Source organism: Pyrgilauda ruficollis, unplaced genomic scaffold (assembly GCF_017590135.1).
Source record: "Pyrgilauda ruficollis isolate IOZ18807 unplaced genomic scaffold, ASM1759013v1 scaffold9, whole genome shotgun sequence".
In the NCBI taxonomy this organism is placed as follows: domain Eukaryota; kingdom Metazoa; phylum Chordata; class Aves; order Passeriformes; family Passeridae; genus Pyrgilauda; species Pyrgilauda ruficollis.
This window is the reverse complement of record NW_024531043.1, coordinates 3,087,281-3,105,374: the sequence shown is the minus strand read 5'-3', so window position 1 is coordinate 3,105,374 and position 18,094 is coordinate 3,087,281. Positions and strand designations below refer to the sequence as shown.

General features: G+C 48.8%; 2 protein-coding genes across 4 annotated transcripts in view; one reads left to right on the top strand and one right to left on the bottom strand.

Annotated features, from left to right (window-relative positions):
* LIMK2 (LIM domain kinase 2) overlaps positions 1 to 9,087 on the top strand; it is a 32,306-nt gene extending 23,219 nt beyond the window's left edge. For both annotated transcript variants that reach the window (XM_041488593.1, XM_041488592.1), the window contains 8 exons: positions 676 to 762; positions 1,494 to 1,625; positions 1,891 to 1,947; positions 2,117 to 2,182; positions 2,976 to 3,150; positions 4,539 to 4,594; positions 6,343 to 6,500; positions 7,034 to 9,087. In XM_041488593.1, coding sequence (XP_041344527.1) covers positions 676 to 762; positions 1,494 to 1,625; positions 1,891 to 1,947; positions 2,117 to 2,182; positions 2,976 to 3,150; positions 4,539 to 4,594; positions 6,343 to 6,500; positions 7,034 to 7,190 — 888 coding nt within the window. In that variant the 3' untranslated portion in view covers positions 7,191 to 9,087. The remainder of the gene's footprint in view (positions 1 to 675; positions 763 to 1,493; positions 1,626 to 1,890; positions 1,948 to 2,116; positions 2,183 to 2,975; positions 3,151 to 4,538; positions 4,595 to 6,342; positions 6,501 to 7,033) is intronic.
* Positions 9,088 to 9,832: 745 nt separating this feature from the next.
* PIK3IP1 (phosphoinositide-3-kinase interacting protein 1) lies at positions 9,833 to 16,694 on the bottom strand. Of its 2 annotated transcripts, none has more exons than XM_041488596.1 (6): positions 16,287 to 16,694; positions 16,021 to 16,137; positions 15,813 to 15,932; positions 13,621 to 13,806; positions 13,407 to 13,485; positions 9,833 to 11,441 (listed from the first exon to the last, which is right to left on the bottom strand). In XM_041488596.1, exons 1-6 carry the CDS (start codon positions 16,369 to 16,371, stop codon positions 11,234 to 11,236), a joined length of 795 nt encoding a protein of 264 aa, XP_041344530.1. In that variant the 5' UTR covers positions 16,372 to 16,694; the 3' UTR covers positions 9,833 to 11,233. The 2 variants fall into 2 exon arrangements, with proteins under 2 accessions (XP_041344530.1, XP_041344531.1); XM_041488597.1 differs by having other exon boundaries at positions 15,813 to 15,929; positions 16,287 to 16,651.
* Between the last annotated feature and the right edge of the window lie 1,400 nt (positions 16,695 to 18,094).

Genomic DNA, 18,094 nt, shown 5'->3' with positions numbered 1-18,094 from the left:
TGCTTTCCATGTCAAGAGCCAGGAAATTTATTACCTTATTATTGTGATGGATTTTTTTGTGTTTTCCACTGTTCTAGGACATTCCTTGCATGTTGAGACACACTGCTCCAAAGGAGCAAGGTAAAATTAACTGCTTCTTGCCTTAACTGAACAGCCTGTGCATTCCAGTTCCACTTGCATGTGGATGAGATTCCCCATAAAGCCAAAGTATTTATAATGCAGTTTTGGGTTGTTTGGTTTGGTTTCTGATGCAAGTGAACATTGATTCTTTTGCTGATACAGAATGCAGTTAGTAAAGCCTGTGTACAAAATGTGAGCATCCCTCTGGACAAATCTGTTCCATAAGGGAACTTGGAGGCATGCACCAGCGTGGAGGCTTTGGCAGCCTGTGTGCACATTCAGCCCTGTGCTGCCCAAATTGGAGCCTTCAGCTCTGGATCCTGGCATGGTCCTCTGTCAGCTTTAGGTAGTTTCTGTTTCACATACAGCAGATTCGGTGAATTCCGAAAGGAGAAGTTTCACACGGTTTACGGCAGATCCCTGGGCTCTGAATTTCCTCCCATCTCTATTCTTCTCTGGATGGAGGGGAATGTTGCACTTCTAAAGAAGTTTCAGGAACATTTGAGCTGTGTATTCTTGAACCTTGCCTGTAGTTGTGGGTTTTGTTTCCACCAGGTGACTCACAAAGCAACAGGAAAGGTGATGGTGATGAAGGAGCTGATTCGCTGTGATGAGGAAACGCAGAAGACTTTCTTGACCGAGGTAGGAGCAGGATCTCAAACAGCTTCTGAGCCAGTAGTGTAGTAGAACTCTCCCATCTTCTCCAGAGAGAGAGATCCTGCCAGCAACCTGGCAGGAATGAAGGTGCTGAGGAGGGAGACATTGCATGGGGAAAAGCTGACATGAGCTGAATGTTTGCTGCAGTGAAGTGTGACTCACACTGGGCAATAGACATTGCTTCAGCTCCAGTTCATTAATTTTTCAGTGATAAGAGCACCTTCAGTCAGAGGCAAATTGAGCTGTGCAGTACATAAAGGATTTATCCCTTGAGCCTTGTGCATAAGTACAAAGGATGAGGGCCAATATCTGTAAGATATTTAAGACTCATGCTGTATTTAAGCAAAACTATTTTCTTGGTGGCTGCCTACCATGTTTTTCGAAGTCAGATTTTGCTTAAAGGCAGCTCTCTAAACACCTGACACTGCTGTTGTGGCCCTAACACACACAGCACAGACCCAATAGCTGCTCTGGAGAGTTTTGCCCTCTGAAATGTTAGCCAAACTCAAGGATGCTCTCCTTAAAGACTAAGATCAGCTTAATTGCACAGCATGAAAATGAAGAGGCAACAGTTAATTGACTGCCTTAAGGCTGGGTTTGAGTGATCTCTGTGATCCCTGAAGAGTACTTTGAGCACTGGAGTGCTTTTCACCACAGAATGGATCTGTCAGGACTTGTTCCATTCACTTTTTGGGGTGCGATGTCTCTGCTTGCAGGTGAAGGTGATGCGCAGCCTGGACCACCCCAATGTGCTCAAGTTCATTGGTGTGCTGTACAAGGACAAGAAGCTCAATCTCCTCACCGAGTACATCGAGGGGGGCACGCTGAAGGACTTCCTCCGCAATGCAGTGAGTATGGACACCTGGGACACGTGTGCTCAGTGAGCCTCAGTGTGCTGATGGTTGTGCCAGCCTCACGTACTCCTTATTAGTCTTCTTTGGAGCTGTGTTGAAAGCTGCTTTGTAGCTGTGGGTGAGATTGAGGCAGGAAGCCTCTTCTTTCTGGGGCTGTATCGTGTGTCTCTGACTGCTGTAAGAGTCCCTCTTGTGAAGGAACTGCTGTCACCAGCTGGCTGGTAAGATGATCCCTGCCCATTGAGGATTTCTCTTTCAGGACCCATTCCCCTGGCAGCAGAAGGTCAGCTTTGCCAAAGGGATTGCCTCTGGAATGGTGAGTTGGACTCTTCATAACAGAGCAGACTCTGGGGTCAGGGTTAGTGGCTTCAGGAGGGTGGTGTATGAGGGGCTGTGGACGCTGCCTGACTACTGGAATTGGGTTATGGTGTCTATAAATGCTCAGCTGGGAACCTCTAACACCAGCTTTTCTTCTTTTCTTCCAGGCTTACTTGCACTCCATGTGCATCATTCACAGAGACCTGAATTCACACAATTGCCTGATCAAGCTGGTGAGTTACACCTCAGTTCCCACAGCATGCTGCTTCTCTCTTTGGCATCTTCCTCCATTGGTTTTCTCCACATGATGTTCCCTCTTTTGTCAGGGTGGAACTGATTTCAGAAAGGCTTTGTGCCCCAAGCAAAAAAATCTCACACAGGATTTTCCAGACTGATCCAGCTTTCACTGTTTCTGTGTTCTGTTCTCTTACCACCCTTCCTCTGGTAGCAGCTCCTATAAAAGTCACCTTCTCAGAGTTAGTACAGTTCTGTTCTTTATCTCAACTCTGAGGTGTTCTCTGCAACTGTTTCTGTTCTTTTAACCACTCAATGACTTTTTTATTGGCACTCAGGATTCAGACAAATGTGTAGGTGTGTGCACATGTGTGTTCTCTCATTTTTTTAAATGCTGGGTCACAAGATTTTTGTGTAGTTTCACTCTCTCAAGCCCGCCCTTTTTCACTTGACTTCAGACAACCCAGGATGAAAGTCCAAGTTAATTCCTGACCAGGTAAAAGAGGAAGATCTAAAAGGAAAGGTCCAGGTTTCCCCTGGCAAGTGTAGCCAAATTGATGGGATAAGTTCTAGCAACTGCACAGGAAATAAGATAATGAAGGGAGCAAGTGATGCGTTGGGATTGTGAACTGGGTATCTTACACTGTCTGGACATCTTGCTATGCTCATGTGGCTGCAGGAAACCTGGATAGTTGCCTTAGACTCTAGTTGGTAGTGAACAGGAATTGCAGCCTCTTTGCTCCTGAAAGGGGCTGAGAGTGATCAGTGTCTTGTACTGAATCCCCTGTGCAGGATAAGACAGTGGTGGTGGCTGACTTCGGTCTGTCTCGGCTGATTGTGGAGGAAAGGAAGAAGCCCACTTTGGAGAAGCCGTCTGCCAAGAAACGGACGCTGCGCAAGAGTGACAGGAAAAAGCGCTACACGGTGGTCGGGAACCCGTACTGGATGGCCCCAGAGATGCTGAATGGTAAGAGTCCAGCAGCAGGGAGCAGGCAAGGAGACAGCCTGGGGCAAGGCACAGAGATGACAGGATTACTGAAAGTTTCCGTGCCCTGGTAACAACCAAACCTTTTAGAGCCTGTGGTTCAGACCTGCTAATGTGGAAGCTTTTTTATCCACACAGAGGCCATAGCTGCAGTCGTGCTAAGCCTTTGTACCAGCCCAGGTACTGTTTCTGGCTCGACAACAGGATTCTTCAGAAGGGCAACAGAAATAAACTTGATACAATCCAAATAAAAGGAAAGACAAAAGAGGCTGAGATAAAACTGAACCCAAGATCAATTTCTGTTATAACCTCATGCTTTGGAACTGCCCCTTGAGACAGGGAATCATTACATTCTGGGATGAGGTTTATGTGTGCTGTTGCACAGATGTAAGGAGAGGCCATGTGCTGCCAGGTTTGCTGAAGCCTCAGGATTCAGGTGGGAGTTGCCCAAGTGCAGGGAAATCTGGGTTTTGACATGCAGCCCTCAGCTGCATTCATTAAGGTTGAGCTGTGACCCTTAGAGGAAAAGCTGCCCCTGCAGGAGTTGAGGTGAGGATGAAACACAGTGGATACAATTGCCTTGTAATGAGCAGGTCTCTCTGACCAGGCTGGGCAGTCTGCCTGGCTGGGATATCAGCATTGTCCAGCACAGTCTACTGGGGAAGGGAGGACTGGGCTCCTCTCCCCCAGCTCAGTTTTCTATGTTGCTTTCTTGTGTGCTGTTCTGTTTGCGTTTCCTCAAGGCCTCCAGCCCTAAAGAAGTCTGAAGCTGCTTCTCAGAGTTTGTCTCAGTCCTGGCATTTGTCAAGAGAACAGCAAAATCATAGTCTGACATCAGCTCTGAAAGCAAGGCTGCTTACCAGCTACTGGCTTGGGAGGGGTGTGTCTGTAAGCAGAGCATGGCATGCTGGAGCCCGCCAGCTTTCCCAGGATCAAAGTGCTGCTGGTGTGTAATTTATTATCTCTGCAGTCACTGCAGCAAGGACTCGCTGGCTGCTGGGGAAGCTGAGCACTGGCTCCATGCTCTGTAGAGATTCACAAGAACAGCAATCAATGAAAATGGGCAGAAGCTTCCCATAGTTATTCTTCCCATAGTTATTCTTAGCATTTGCTCAGATCTGATACAGTGCTGTCCTGTAATTCCCCAGTACAAGGGAGAAGCAGGCTTAAAATCTGTAATGGCAGTGTAATGCAGGTGGGATATACAGATCTTGGGGTGACTGACCCTGCTCAGGTTTAAGCCTTGCTTTGTCTCCTGTTTTAGGGCTCTCCAGGGAATAGCCTTAGTTAAGCTTGGTACTGGCAGCTCCTGAAATAGCTGGATGGGTAACTCTCTCTTTACAGAGCTGAATGTCTCATGTTTCCTACAGGACAGAGCTACGATGAGATGGTGGACATTTTTTCATTTGGGATTGTTCTCTGTGAGGTAAGACAAGGACATTAAATGGCATCTTTAATGTCCCCGTCTCTGTGTACACATGGTATCACCCAGATCTCTGCATCTGAGTGTGCAGCCTGTGACCTAACAGCACATTATTAGTGAATTAGACTGGGAGAACAAGCTTACCCTGCCTCTGTTTCCTCAAGGAAGATAACTGTCTTGTAGTTTTCTGGTCCCGGTTTCTTCCTGGACTGAGAGAAGCTGTAAAAAGTCATCAAGTTCTGACTGAGCCTGCTGTTTGAAAGTAGATGTATTCCCTAGAACTGTGGTGGGGTTTTTTTTCTGCCTCATTAAAAGAACAATCAGCTGCATAATCTCAGCAAATTCAGGGCCTCCACTGGGGATGGCACTTCACTTCAAAGAAGTGGAAACAAAAACCTCTTTGCAGGTTGATTATTGAAGCTTGCACCCTAGTCTGTTGGCTTAGTTTATTTCTGAGCCAATGCAGAGTCTGACTGTTATATCAGGCTTTTCTATCTGCAGAACAAAAAGCAGCACTTGAAAGCTGCAAGGTATTTTCAGTTTAAAAGGTGTGTATGACAGTGGAAATACAGATGAAAGGCACGGTGTTATGTGTAACACAGCAGTTGCAGGAACACCAGGGGATGCCAGCGCGGTTTCATTTTCAGTGTTTGGTTGAAGGGGACAAAGAAAATGTCTGTGCATAAATCTTTGTGGCCTCATCTGGAGCTCTGTTTACACTGGGCCCTCCTCTCAGAGAATGTTGTGGCTGTGAGTGATAGAGTTAGGAACTTGAAAAATCTGTATGTGGGATTAAAACAATTGTTTCATCTAGAAAAAAAGACAAATAAAAGGGTAGTAGCATAAGAACATTCTCTCTGTCACCAAAATGATGATGCTAAAAAAGCCCCCTAAAATTAAACACTCAAACAGATAAGGACATAAACCTGCCAAAATACATAATGGGCATTTCTGTCTAGTTACAGGATGTAGCTGTTGTGCTGAGTTACTGGCATAGAAAAGCCTGGGTGGTTATAAATAACATCCCTTCTATGATACCCAGTGAGGCTTTAAACCTAATACTCTGTCCATGTGAAAGTTTGTGTTGACCTTCTGAGTCCAGATCCCCCCACAGCTCTCTGCTGTGGGCTCCTTCCCTCCTACACTTGTGCTGGAGGTGGTGAGCACTGGGGCAGTGCTGGGGCAGGGCTTCCCTGTCCACCCAGCCCTTTACTGGCTCTGCTTTACCTGCAGCCTTGTTCTTGTCTGTCCCAGCCCTCTGGCTGTGGTGGAGGTTGAATCTGCCTTCTGTCACTGGCAGAACAATTCAGAATTAGAGGTGCTGTTGACTTCCCAGCATTGTTTAGGACAGGCTCTGTACCGAGGGGCTTTGCTGAAGGCGTGGTAAGATGGTTAGCAAGGGGAGGGATGGGATGGTGATGCAGGTTGCCTTGATTACCTGCACTCAGGAGGGGCTGCATCATCCCCAGCTGCAAGACACTGTGGAGCTCCCTGAGAGGGGCCCATCATGCTGTGTCTTCTGGCAGAGAGACCCTGGGCAGAAGGAGAAGGCATCTGGGACTTCCTCCACAGCCATGGACACATCACCAGGTCTTGAAAAAGTTTCCAGTGAAGTTTGTCTGTGCATAGTACCATGAGCTCCATTGGAAAGGAAGAACAGTGTTTCTCTTGTTTCCTTTCCACCATAATACTTTGAAGGAACCCCTGCCTGATCTACTGCAGTACTTAAGTGCTTCTCTCACTTTCCCTAGATCATAGGCCAGGTTTATGCTGACCCAGACTGTCTCCCACGCACACTGGATTTTGGCCTTAATGTCAAGCTGTTCTGGGAGAAGTTTGTTCCTGCTGATTGTCCTCCAGCCTTTTTCCCTCTGGCTGCTATTTGCTGCAGACTGGAACCAGAGAGCAGGTAGGTTTGGGGTCTGGAGGACTCCTCTTTGGAAGCCTGCAGGATGTCTGTATTCCCATAGTGGAAGGACTGCTCTGCACAGAGGGCAGCTCCAGCCATCTACGGGAATGCTCAAAGGCTTCCATGAGTGAGAGGCTTCAGACTCAACAGTTTGGGAGAGAGACTGCTGTATGGTGGAGATGTCTGAAACAATTCCAAGACAGAGAGAGTAAAGAAGGAATGATTGTTCAGGATTTCTCAGGTACAAAGAGTAGGGGCAGACTTTGACAGTAAGGTAAATACTTTGATTTCAGTTATGAAACGTGTAGCTTCAGAACAGTGTTGCTGCCAAGTAGGTTCCAAAAAACCAGACCTCCCTGGCTATAAAAATGGGTAGCTCATACAGATGAGGGCTTTGCAGTCTTGGAAGCTGAATGGGAAGGAAATCCTGGCCCTGTTCACCATCTGTACATGGTATAGGGACCTAGCTCAGCCTTTCTAGATGCTGTTCTGCTTCCTCTTTCCTGCTTATGTTTCCTTGCTGCTGCTTCTAGGCCCCCTTTTTCCAAGCTGGAAGATTCCTTTGAAGCTCTCTCTCTGTACCTGGGAGAACTTGCCATCCCCCTTCCATCTGAGCTGGAGGAGCTGGACCACAATGTGAGTGTGCAGTATGGACTGAACCGTGACAAGCTACCTGAAGACACAACCTAGGCCGCTCGTCCTGCTGCCTGCACCACTTCACTGGAGCTGGGATGAGCGTCAGGGAGGGAGATGCACTTCAGCCACTTCCAGGGCATTAACGGGGCACCACGCTGTGCATCTGCTGCACTGCCTCTCTCTCCCCACCCAGCTTCCCTCCTCTTGGGTATCCTGATTCACTGTGGATTCCTGGCATGTTTCAGAAGCAAAAAGGACCGTTTCCTGCCAGCTGCACCTAGGAAAGCCGCTGAACACTATTTTTCTGGCTTGAGAAATATTTCTCTGGCCTTTTCAGGCTTCTTTACTGTGGTGCCTTAGAACTTGGCTGCAAGCAAGCTGTGAAGCCACCCTGGCCTGTCTGCCAGGGAGGGAATTGCTATAGGAGACTCTCCTGGGTAAGGACCTGTACTTCTGGAACAGCTTCTCCCACTGACTGCCCTGCCCAGCAAGCTGGGGAAATTGGACATCCAGCAATATGTCTCACCAGGACAGCACATGTATGTATTTGCATGTGTTTCCCAGAACAACCCACTGAGATTTTGGCCTCTGACACACATCAGAGGAAGGAGTAAAAAGCCCCAGGAATTGGGCAGCTCTCCTGAAATACTGTGACTCTGGGGAAGCACATATGAATTGTTGTTTTGGTTTTGTGGGCTTTTATTCCTTCTGTGTCTCTGAATACCTCCAAAAGCCTGCCTTGAAACACTAAGACTGAGCTCTGCTTGCTCCTCCTGATGACAAATGAGGCAGGCAGCAAATGAGCCACTGGAGCATTTTCAGACCCTGCGCCTGCAGTGAGTTTGCCTGCCCAAAACCTTAACCTAGGTGAAAGTATTTGAACCTGAATGTGTAGTTCTGCACTAGGCATTGGGTGTGGACATTCCTGAGTGCTTGAGCTCTTGGCCTGTGGATGTGAGATGACAGAAATGGCGGCAGAAGGTGCTTGTCAGAAAGCCAAAGGTTTGAAGTGGCTCAGACCTTGGGCATGGACAGTGGCAAAAGGGGACTTGCCCAAGGTTAATTAAAGGATGGACTTGTCACGAATAGAAAAGTGCTGGAGAATGTCCCATCCTCCCTGGAGTGGCAGCTGGAGAACTAATAATTCAGTTGCCACTACCTCATCCTTTCCTGCAGATTGTGCAAGTTGCTCCCTTTGAAGGTCCTTCTTGCAGCTGCTGCTGCAGCACCTGAGCTGATTCTCCAAACAGAAATTTTCCTCAGGGTGATTCCCTGCTCTCGGGGGGGAAAAAGGGCTTGAAGTCATTGGGAGGTGGGTAGGGTTGTATTTTCTTCCAGTACTTCACTTCTTCCTCCCTTGGTGGGAGAAAGAAGGAAGCTACTGCTGCAGTAGCTCACATGGTTGGCAGAACTGAACAAAAAGCTGAATCAGGTTCTGCTCTAAGTCTCACAAACATCATGGTTTAACTGGATTTTTAGTGTGCTCCTTTTTCCCCCCTCCTCCCTTCAGCATTGAATGGTGGGGAATGGGTGTTAGTCTTTGCTGTTACTTTGGTTTCCTCCCCTACCCATGAGTTTAAAGTATTATGTAAAATAACATGGGACCAGCCATCACCTGACATCAGGTATGTAAGGGGGGGTGTTTTTAGTCTGTGTAGTGGTGTTTTAGAAACACTGGGCACTCCCTGTGCTGTAAGTTGGGCAGGAGCCTCTCTAAGCTGCGTCCAGTGGATCCAGGATTGTTAATAGGATTTGCCCTTTCATTCCCCCTCCCAGGCTGGTTTGTGAGGAGACCCCTGAAGGGAGAGTCCTGGGTGATGTGTGGGTGGGGTTTATGAACTGTGATTTGCACAGCTCCACGTTCTAACTAAATTAAAAAGCAGTAACTGTATGCTATTGAGAACAAGACTTTGTGGTCTCTGTGTTAAATAAAGCCGGAAGCCGCCACTTTCTCGCGTTTCTATTGTAGTCACAACATGGCAACTGCCCAGATGAGGTAGCATCCAGAACACCCTTTTTTGAGTCTGTGGACTCTGCCACATTCACAGAATGCAGAATCACAGTGCAGTGCTCTGTAGGACTATTTACCTGGAGTGAGGGAAAGGGAACAAACTACGTTCTGTTCGTTCGTTGGTTGGTTGGTTGAAGGATGGAGTCAGCAGATCATGGAGCCTCTCCATTTTCCTTTTCTAATCCAGGGATAAAAATACAACCTGTTCTTGGAAACATCTTACTCTGAAATATGTAGTTCAGGGAACTTTTGTTAGGACAACAACTGAACAAAAATGCTGGCTCTGTTAGTACCTCCTGTAACCTGCTGTGCTCTGTCTCCATTGTACTTCTCTCCATGGTACTTCTCAAGGGATGGAGCTGCTGCTGAGCAGCACCAAAGCAGAACTGACCCAGCTCAGTGCAGGAAGAGGCTGTAACCAAGAGTTTGCTCCCATGGCCAGACTGCTGAGTAACCCACAGCTGCTTTTCAGGAACAGTGTCCCAGTCCAAGAGCAGCTGCTGGCAGCAGGAAGACAAGCTCCATGCCCCTTGTCAGTGCTGGTGCATGCAGGCACTACTTATAGGGATTTACTTCTGGGCCTGGCAAACTGAAGTGGCATCTTCCCTTCTTAATTCAAAGTCTGAAACATGGCAAAGGATGCTGCTCTGGCAGGAGGAATGCACAGATGAGCCACAGTCCACACAGGTCTACAGAGCATTCTTCTTTTAAGCTTTAATGCAAGGCAGCACAGTCTGTATCTTCTCATAATGAGGTATTTAAAACATTTTACAAAGAAATGGTATTCAAAGGCATTTAAAAATAAAATATTTCCCTTTTCTGAATCAAACGTTAACACTAAAACCCTTGCTGCCAAGTGCTGCTCCCTGTTAAGCCCACAGCTATAAAGCAGATGGCTACAAAACTTACTTGAATGGCTTGAATCCCCTGAAGCGGGGACAGATGTTTCCCTGAACTGGCCTTGCCTTGGTGCCATTAGGGAGACACTGCAGCAACCATCCCTTCCAAACCCCCTGAAATGCTAATAAAAGTTGTTACAAAACCTCTCTAATAGGACCAGGCTCTGTAAGTAAGTAGTCTTGCTGCACAAGCTGAGTGTGTGACCGAGGCTGGGCCAGGAGCCACACCAGAACTTCAGTATCTTACAAAACAGCTGCCCTGTTCTGCCCTTAGAGCCAGAACTGCTGCACTGTCATCAGGGTGACCTCCACAGCTTGGCCACTCTGTCCAGCACTGACTCTGCAGGAAGCCAAGGAGTTCAAAAGAGGATGTTATCTATCCTCAGTGTTAAACCTGCTGTAAGTAACTGAAGGGCAGTTTGGTTTTTTTCACTCCACAACTATCTATCACTCACCCTTGCTTTCCTGATCTGTGTAAGTGAGCAGGAGGCACAGACAGACCCCCTGGACACAACTGTGGCTATGCATGTAGCACCACAGGGGAATGGAGAAGTGGCCTCAGCCCTGGAAGACCTGGATTTGTCAAGAGCTTGAGGAGAGCACTAGGGCTAAACATTCTGCTTCTGGCCAAAGACATCTCTCAAATAAGCCCTTCCTTGGAAAAAAACCTGATCCAGTAGCTGGATTCTGGATTCCAGCTCTCAGCCACTAAAGCAAAAAGGCAGGAACTATAATCAGAGTGTAATTATCTAGCTAAATCTGACATGAAGCTCCCCTCAGTCCCTGCAGTACTGTTCTCTCCTGAGGTTCCAGGCTGAAACTTAAGTAACAGTGCACACCATTAAATAGGAAAAGAACATAGAAAGAGGAAGCCACGACCACACTCTAGGCTACAGGATCTGTGGCCAGGTGTAAGCCTGGCCCATCATCCCCCCCAGCTCCTTGGCACACCATGGAGATAGGTGGGAAGAAGCAGCAGGGTCCACCACACCAGTCCCCAGCTGGTCATGCACTGAACGGTGCCCCTCAAACAGATGATGAATAGCCCATTGCTCTGTTCCTCTGCTTCACCTTCATCCGGCGTTCATCAAAAAGAAAACAAAATAGAAATGAACACACGCAACCCCTGCACTCACAGTGGGAAGCTGGAGGCTTTGCTCAGCCTGTAGCGCTCCTGCCTGAGCTGCTCAGGCACCAGGAGTCCCGGCCTGCCCCATGAGGGGGCCGCTGCCGTCCCGCGTGTCCTCCACGGGCGTCTGGTTGGTGTGCACCACGATGGTGTTCTCATCCACCAGCTCGCACGCGGGGTTGGTGAACGCTGACAGGGGCAGCGTGATGCGCTGCATCTCACGCTCATAAACCTTCTGTTCGTGCTTCTCCTTCAGGTCTTTCCCCCTGCATTACAACAAAAACCAAAACACATACATGGGGTGAGTGCTGCTGCTTGGAGGGAGAGTCTTAGTAAAGCTGATGGAGTAGAGAAGCAGGAACTCTGCTCTTTAAGTGGTTTCAGCTGCATACAAAGGGCCAGAAATACTCCCTACTGTAAGCAGAGGACCACAGCTGAGCCTCTTTGAAAACTAAGCAGCCAAGTGAAGTCTGTCCCTCCCTCAAACTGACTTATTTACTGACTTTGCTGCTGATAAATGACTGTACAGCCAGGCCCCTCCTTCAAACCACAGAGCTGCCATATGTTTCCTTATCCTTTACAGTCCCACAGCACTGCCTGGTGAGACAGTGCAGAGGCCACTGCTGTGGAAAAGAGCTTCTGTAACCTGCTTCGTCTGAAACAAATATTGGAGGTGGTGACAGCTTCTGCCTTTTGTTGCAGCAAATTAAGCTGTCCAGAAAGTATTAAAGCTGACTTCAGAGCTGGCCCTGCCTTCTGCCACTGCAGCTATAACAGCTTAATGCCACAACCAGCTCCTCAAACCTACCTCAGTCTCCAGCCTGTTGCTAATTACCTCTGTAATTTGTGCTGTGGAAGAACTGCCTGACTTTAAAAATGGATTTGGCATTAATAGCGTGTTGTCTCCAGAAGAGCTATGTATACCAAAAACTACTAAACCCATTAAAGGTTTCTCACCACACCTACTACCCAAACCTGCCAGCTTGCACATGCAATTTTGAGATCAAGGCAAGGAAGGAGACAGTAAACCTGCAGTACATCCCTGCTGTGAGCTCTCTGTGACTGGAGAAGCTAAGCTGCGTTTGGACAAAGCCCAACACTGGTCTATTGCTTCCTCCCACCGAGGACAGGAGAAGGTGGGACAGGCACCACTCGCTCCTCCTGGGGCTCGTGATCTCAAGCAGGCAGAGCTGCTGGGGTTTCCTGTCAGCATTTTGGCTGCTTTTCAAAGCTGCCTACAAGCGTGCAGCAGTGGCTGCCGTTCCTGCCAGCACACAAGACAGCATTCTCTGAAGTGACACCTCAAATCAGATTCCTCGACAAGCAGCACTCTGTGTTTTGCCCCTTATGTAACACTCCTCCCTCTGCTTTTTTTCTGTCAGCATTTATTATAAACACTTACATAAGGACATGTCCCAGCTTGGGAAAGGGCTCCTTCTGCTTGGTTGTGTCAGACTGTTGTCAAACAGCCAAAACATAGAACAAACCCTCCCAGAGGAGGGAGCCTGGGCCTTTGCTTCTGCAGTGACAATCACTGCTATTTGTTAATCCTGCCCTCTCTCTTACAACTAAGCAGCTTGCTACTGCCACTACCCTCACACACTGCTGAGCTACAGAAACATTTCTGTCCAACACAGTGAAGTGACTGAAAAAAAAGTAACTGAAGCCAAAATCAAAACTGACCTTAATGTATGCAGGAACTTTGTTAAAATTATCTTGGGCCAAAAAAAAAGTGCTACCTGATACTCAGCTTCATAGAATACATTGCATGAGTAGCAAAAAAAAAATTGTCAATTGTTTTTCTTCTAAAGATAAGACTACAGAAATCAGGGGAACAGGTGGCCTGCTAAAAGAACTGTGTTTTTTCTGAGCAAAAGCAACTTCCTGTGAGGGGACCTGAGATCTGCTCTTTCTAGTTCTGACAAAATCTTGCTCCCGAGCACATCTGAAAAAGCCACATCAAGGTGCACATGCACACACAAAAACCCAAATATTGAAGAGGGCAATTTGAAACTTTAATTGAGATAGAATATCACAGTAATGGGGGAATAGAGAAGAACAGAGTTAACTCTTCAGTAGTTCTTTCCTCAGTGTGACAAAGAAACTTGCTCAATGTGCCATAATCAAACATACGCTTCTGTCCCATTTCCTTGGCATCTGGTTGGGTCTGCAGGTGCTCAGACACTCCTGCTATATATACACAACCTTTTGAACAAAGAACAGCCACTCACCTCTTATAGATATATCCCAGGACAATGCCAGCCCCGATGGCAATGATTATCACCATCATGATCAGCCCCAGCACATAACCTGTGAAAAGAGAGAAAAAAGACCCAAAATGAAGAGACGGCAGATCCAGCTGTATTGTTGCTTTCAGAGCCTCAAAACAGGTCTGTCCTGCCAGAATTACAGGAATGGATCAATCACACGATCCTGGGTTTGTACCTAGTGTCCCTAAGTCCTTCTTTTCTCTGGAGTTCATCTGTACTCTCTGACTGATCCCAATGACGGGCTGCACCGCGGCTGCCTCGCTCCGGGAGGGCAAGGTATCAGCTGGTTCAAACACCTGCTCAACCTCCTGGGAAGTACCAACTTCTGCTGTAGGGACTGGGGCTGTGGTAGCTGTAGCATCTGTTGAGAGGAGAAGAAAAAATATATATATACAACATACCAAGCACTTTTAAGTACTTCAAAACAACATGTGCCTTGAGAGTGGGACAGCTCTAGACTGATATCACTGAACTGTCTTCAAAGCACACTGATAAACACTTGTTCCCCCTTAAGTTGTTGCCAGAAATCCTACCAAAATAGACAAGAAATGCATTCCTCTCCCCACTTTCCTTTGACGTGAACCTATTTAACTAAGAGTCCAAGGCACCACCACAGATTAAAGAAGTCAGACAGCAGATTGAAACCCAGGTTCAGGGCATGAGTCCAGAGGATGCAGAATGACTTCATTTAGTGTATAGATCGATGTACAGGCTGCAGCTTCAATCATGCTGAACAAGATTATGAGAATCTCCATCCCAAATCTCCCAGGAGCCTATTTATCCCTCTTCTGCCTCAATCTCCCTGACACAGGAAAGTCTGACGGGAGACTCCAGCTGGTGTGAAAACAACCTGGGGATATTCTTCCCTGGTCCCTCAGGGTACCAAACTGATAGTCTGGGACACCACTGGACAGGCTAAGTCAGAGCAGCCCTCAGGCAGCACAGCCACTGACTGAGGACAATTCCTTCCTCAGTCAAGGCCCAGAAATGGCACCCAAGGATACAGGTTCCTTCCCAACCCTGTTTTTTATCAATGCTCTTTTTCATCAACAGCATTGAAAGATTTTCAAGGTAGCTCCTTCTTTCATGACATGGTTTAAATGGAAGCTGTAGCACTGTAAAAGCGGTGACAGGGTAAAGTAGGTATCTATTACCTTTTCTACACAAACCCCCCTCCTTTTTGGAAATGGTATTCACAGTGTGCATCTACACCTGAAAACTCACTCCACCTGCATCTTCCCCCCCAGCAGGCTATAACTCCATGTGGATTTTCTATCTGCAGCCATTTTGAGTCCTCAGTGGAATGTGAAATGGAAGTACAGAAGGGAGTCAGAGACAGGAAATCAGGAGTCCTGCACAGTAACATCAAGTAGGGTTAGCCAGGGCAACTGAACTAAAGTGAACTGTTGGACCATGAAAAGGTGCCTGCCCTGAGATGCAAAAATATGAAACCTATTAAACATGCAAATGGCTGAAAGGTCAGGTAACTCTTCTGATCCTAAAGCAGCAAGAATATTTTGAGTAAGGATCTTGGCAGCAGAACATTTTTTTGCTTCATCTTTAGGGAGAAGCAGGCAAAAAAAGAGCAAAGTGAAAAAAAGGGGAGGGTGTATGTGTGTGGGAAAAGTATTTACATGCAAGGATAGCAGTCTCAAGGGACAGTGGTGCGAGTAAATCTTGCAGGGCTCAGAAAGTAGTAAACAGTTCAAAAAACCCCAAGTGGTTACTGTGATGTCAGTCAATGCTGACACCTCCTCTCCCTGAAACAGGCTTCAGCTACAGTTCTTTTGGCAAACTGTTTCTCACTGTGACTATCCAGGAGGAATCCAGTGTTTCCATTTCTCACTGTGACTAGACAGGAGGAATCCAGTGTTTCCATTTCTTACTGTCCTCCCTTCCAGTTCTCATTTTTTCCACATTCTTCCCCTGCACCCCGTACTCAAATTCCCACTGGCACTCCTTTAACAGCACGAAGCTTCTTTAGTCAGCCATAACATCCCACAGCAAGAGTCTACCCACACCTCAGCAGTTCCTAGATGTCCAGACCTCGACCTTTTGCAACACAGCTAGAGAGCGCTATGGTGATAAGCGAATTATGGGGGAGTGGGGGCTTTTCACAGGCCTTTTCCGGCACTAATGGAAAAGCTCTAGGGGCGGAGCACGGCATAGCTGGGAGGCAGATGTGCACGCACAGGCGGGGGCTGGAGGGGAGCCCTGGGTACGCGATGTTTCCGAGGGAGGTGCTGGCGTAGCCCGGGGTTGTTTGTGCGCCGGGGGGACCCCACCCTGGTGACAAACCCAGCCCGAGCGGTAGGGGGCAGACCAGGGAGGGCAGGAACAGAGGGGTCCGGCGGCGGCCGCTCTTACCTGAGCACTGGGCGATGTCGCAGGATCGCCGCTCGGGGATCCCGGCAGCGCCTTGGATGTAGCACCAGGGCGCGGCGTCGCCGTCCGGGTTCCTGCAGCTGTTGTGGTCCTCATCGACTGCTAGGGAGCAGCGGGCCGTCAGCGCGGCCGCGCCACCCTCCGCTCCCCCGAGAGTCCCTCCCGCCGCGTCCCCCGGCCCCGGACCCACCTGCCGGGAGCGCGGCGCCGGGGCCGTTCCGCACCATCAGCCAGTTGAGGCACGGGGCGCCGCCGGAGGCCACTTGCCGGCTGCCGCGGTAGGACGCGCCGTTGCCGCGGAGGCATTCTGCGGAGAGACGAGCCGAGCCTTGCGGGCGGCCCGAGCAGCCCCCGCCGCTCGGGGCAGCTCCCCAGCACGGCCCCCGCCTTCCCCACGGGGGTGTTCCCCCTCCCGAGACCGGCCTTTGTCCCCCACAAAGCCGGGCCGGCACTCACCCTCGGCGCCGCGGGCGGCCCCCAGCAGCAGCGAGCTCAGCAGCAGCGCAGCGCGCAGCGCCCACCGCGGACCCCCGGGCAGCATCCTCGGCGCGGAGGGCGAGGAGCCGCCGCCAGCCCGGCCGCGCAGCTCGGCTCCGCTCGGCGCCGCGGCGAGACCTGCCCCGGCGCTCCCCTCCCCGGTAAACAACCGCCGGGCTGCGCTTCCCCCCCCCGCCCCGCAGCCGCCGCCGGGTCCTAACGCTGCCGCTGCCGCCGCCCGCCCCCAGGAGGGGAAGGGGCGGCTGCCGCGGGGCAGGGCTCGGGGCAGCCGGGAACCTGCTGCCGCAGAGGGTCCTTCGCCCCGGGACCGAGCACGGCGATGGGTGCTCGGTGCTATGAGGTTGTTTGGCTCGAGAGGGCTCCGCATCTCCGGGCTTATCTCCTACAGTCGCAGGAAAAGTCTTAGACCAGAAGAGACTTTCCACACGGAACTACGCTTGAACAACTGCCTGTGGCAGGAAAAGTGTTTATCTTCAGAGACCTAAAACTGTTCTCTCCCCTAAAGAATTATCATGAAGGACTAAATCCTGCTGCCCTTACTCTCACTTTGGGTTCCCTTAGCTTTAAAGATACGTTATAGCGGCTACACGCTGCCACGGAGGCTGTGCAACTCCACCTTAAAGGGGTTTACATTCTCGCCTCTGCCAATCCATTACTTTTCATTGACTCTATGCACTTACTCCAAGACCTGTGCCTGCTTATAGAAAAAGTGAAGATAAACAGCATGAAGATGGTTTAGAGTAGTTCTACTGCAGGCATCCAGCCACTGTGATAAAGCCTCTCTGCAGACATTTCACACGGCTTACAATAGACACTTCTGTTTCTGAACATGCCAAGGGATTCAGACAGTGCAGCGCCAGAGCCTGTACACAGTATCTGGAGTCCTCAGCACTGTTTCTATTTTACACCAGCGAGAAACAAGCCACTGAATAGCTGGTCCTGTTCAACAATGAGCTTGCAAAGTTGGCCTGGGCCAACTGATGGGTTTGTAGCCAAGGCACAGGCCTGCAGCACAAGGTGCTATTTCTGGCTTTCCCACAGAGCTCTTCCTGACCTTGGCCAACCTGCCTGCCTCACTTCTTTGCACTTTCCCTTCCTTTTTGTTACATGAGGTACAATCAAACCGTCCTTCTTAGAATAGGACAGGGAAGTTCCCTTCTTTTAAAGTTCTTTGAAATCACATGGAAACCATTGAACACATAAGAAGCATTTCTATGCCAGGAAGCTGCTCCAGTGTTTGATGAATCACTTTTCAAGGCAGTGCTTGGCTGGAGCGGTGGTCTTTCCCTTCCACTCCCAGATGTTTCCATCCTGGCAGTCCTCTCTGTCAGGCTGCTACAGGTAATTGTATAACAAACCTGCTCAAGGTTCTGATCCAGCCCAACTTTTGCCCCTTTTTCACCAGGTCATGAATACTTTAAGCCATTACAGCCAAGTCACCTGCTGCATCCAGTCCACAATGGAGAACAAAAACATAGATGTACCAGCATGAGAGATGGGTAATAAGGAAACCTTATTAATTAATAAGGTCAATTAAGCAGCACTATCACCAAGTATGAAACCACAGGTCTTAGCATACATTTGTTTGACTCACACTTTAACAACGTGATTTACCACTATAGAAAATTTAGTTTAGTAATGTCAGATTTAAAAAAAACATGGTTGCAAAAAATCAAAACAGGAAACCAAAAACCAACTGTATGTGCCAGTCCTGACTGACATCACCAGCTAAGATGCAGCCTTTGTGCAATTATGCTCGTTTTCTG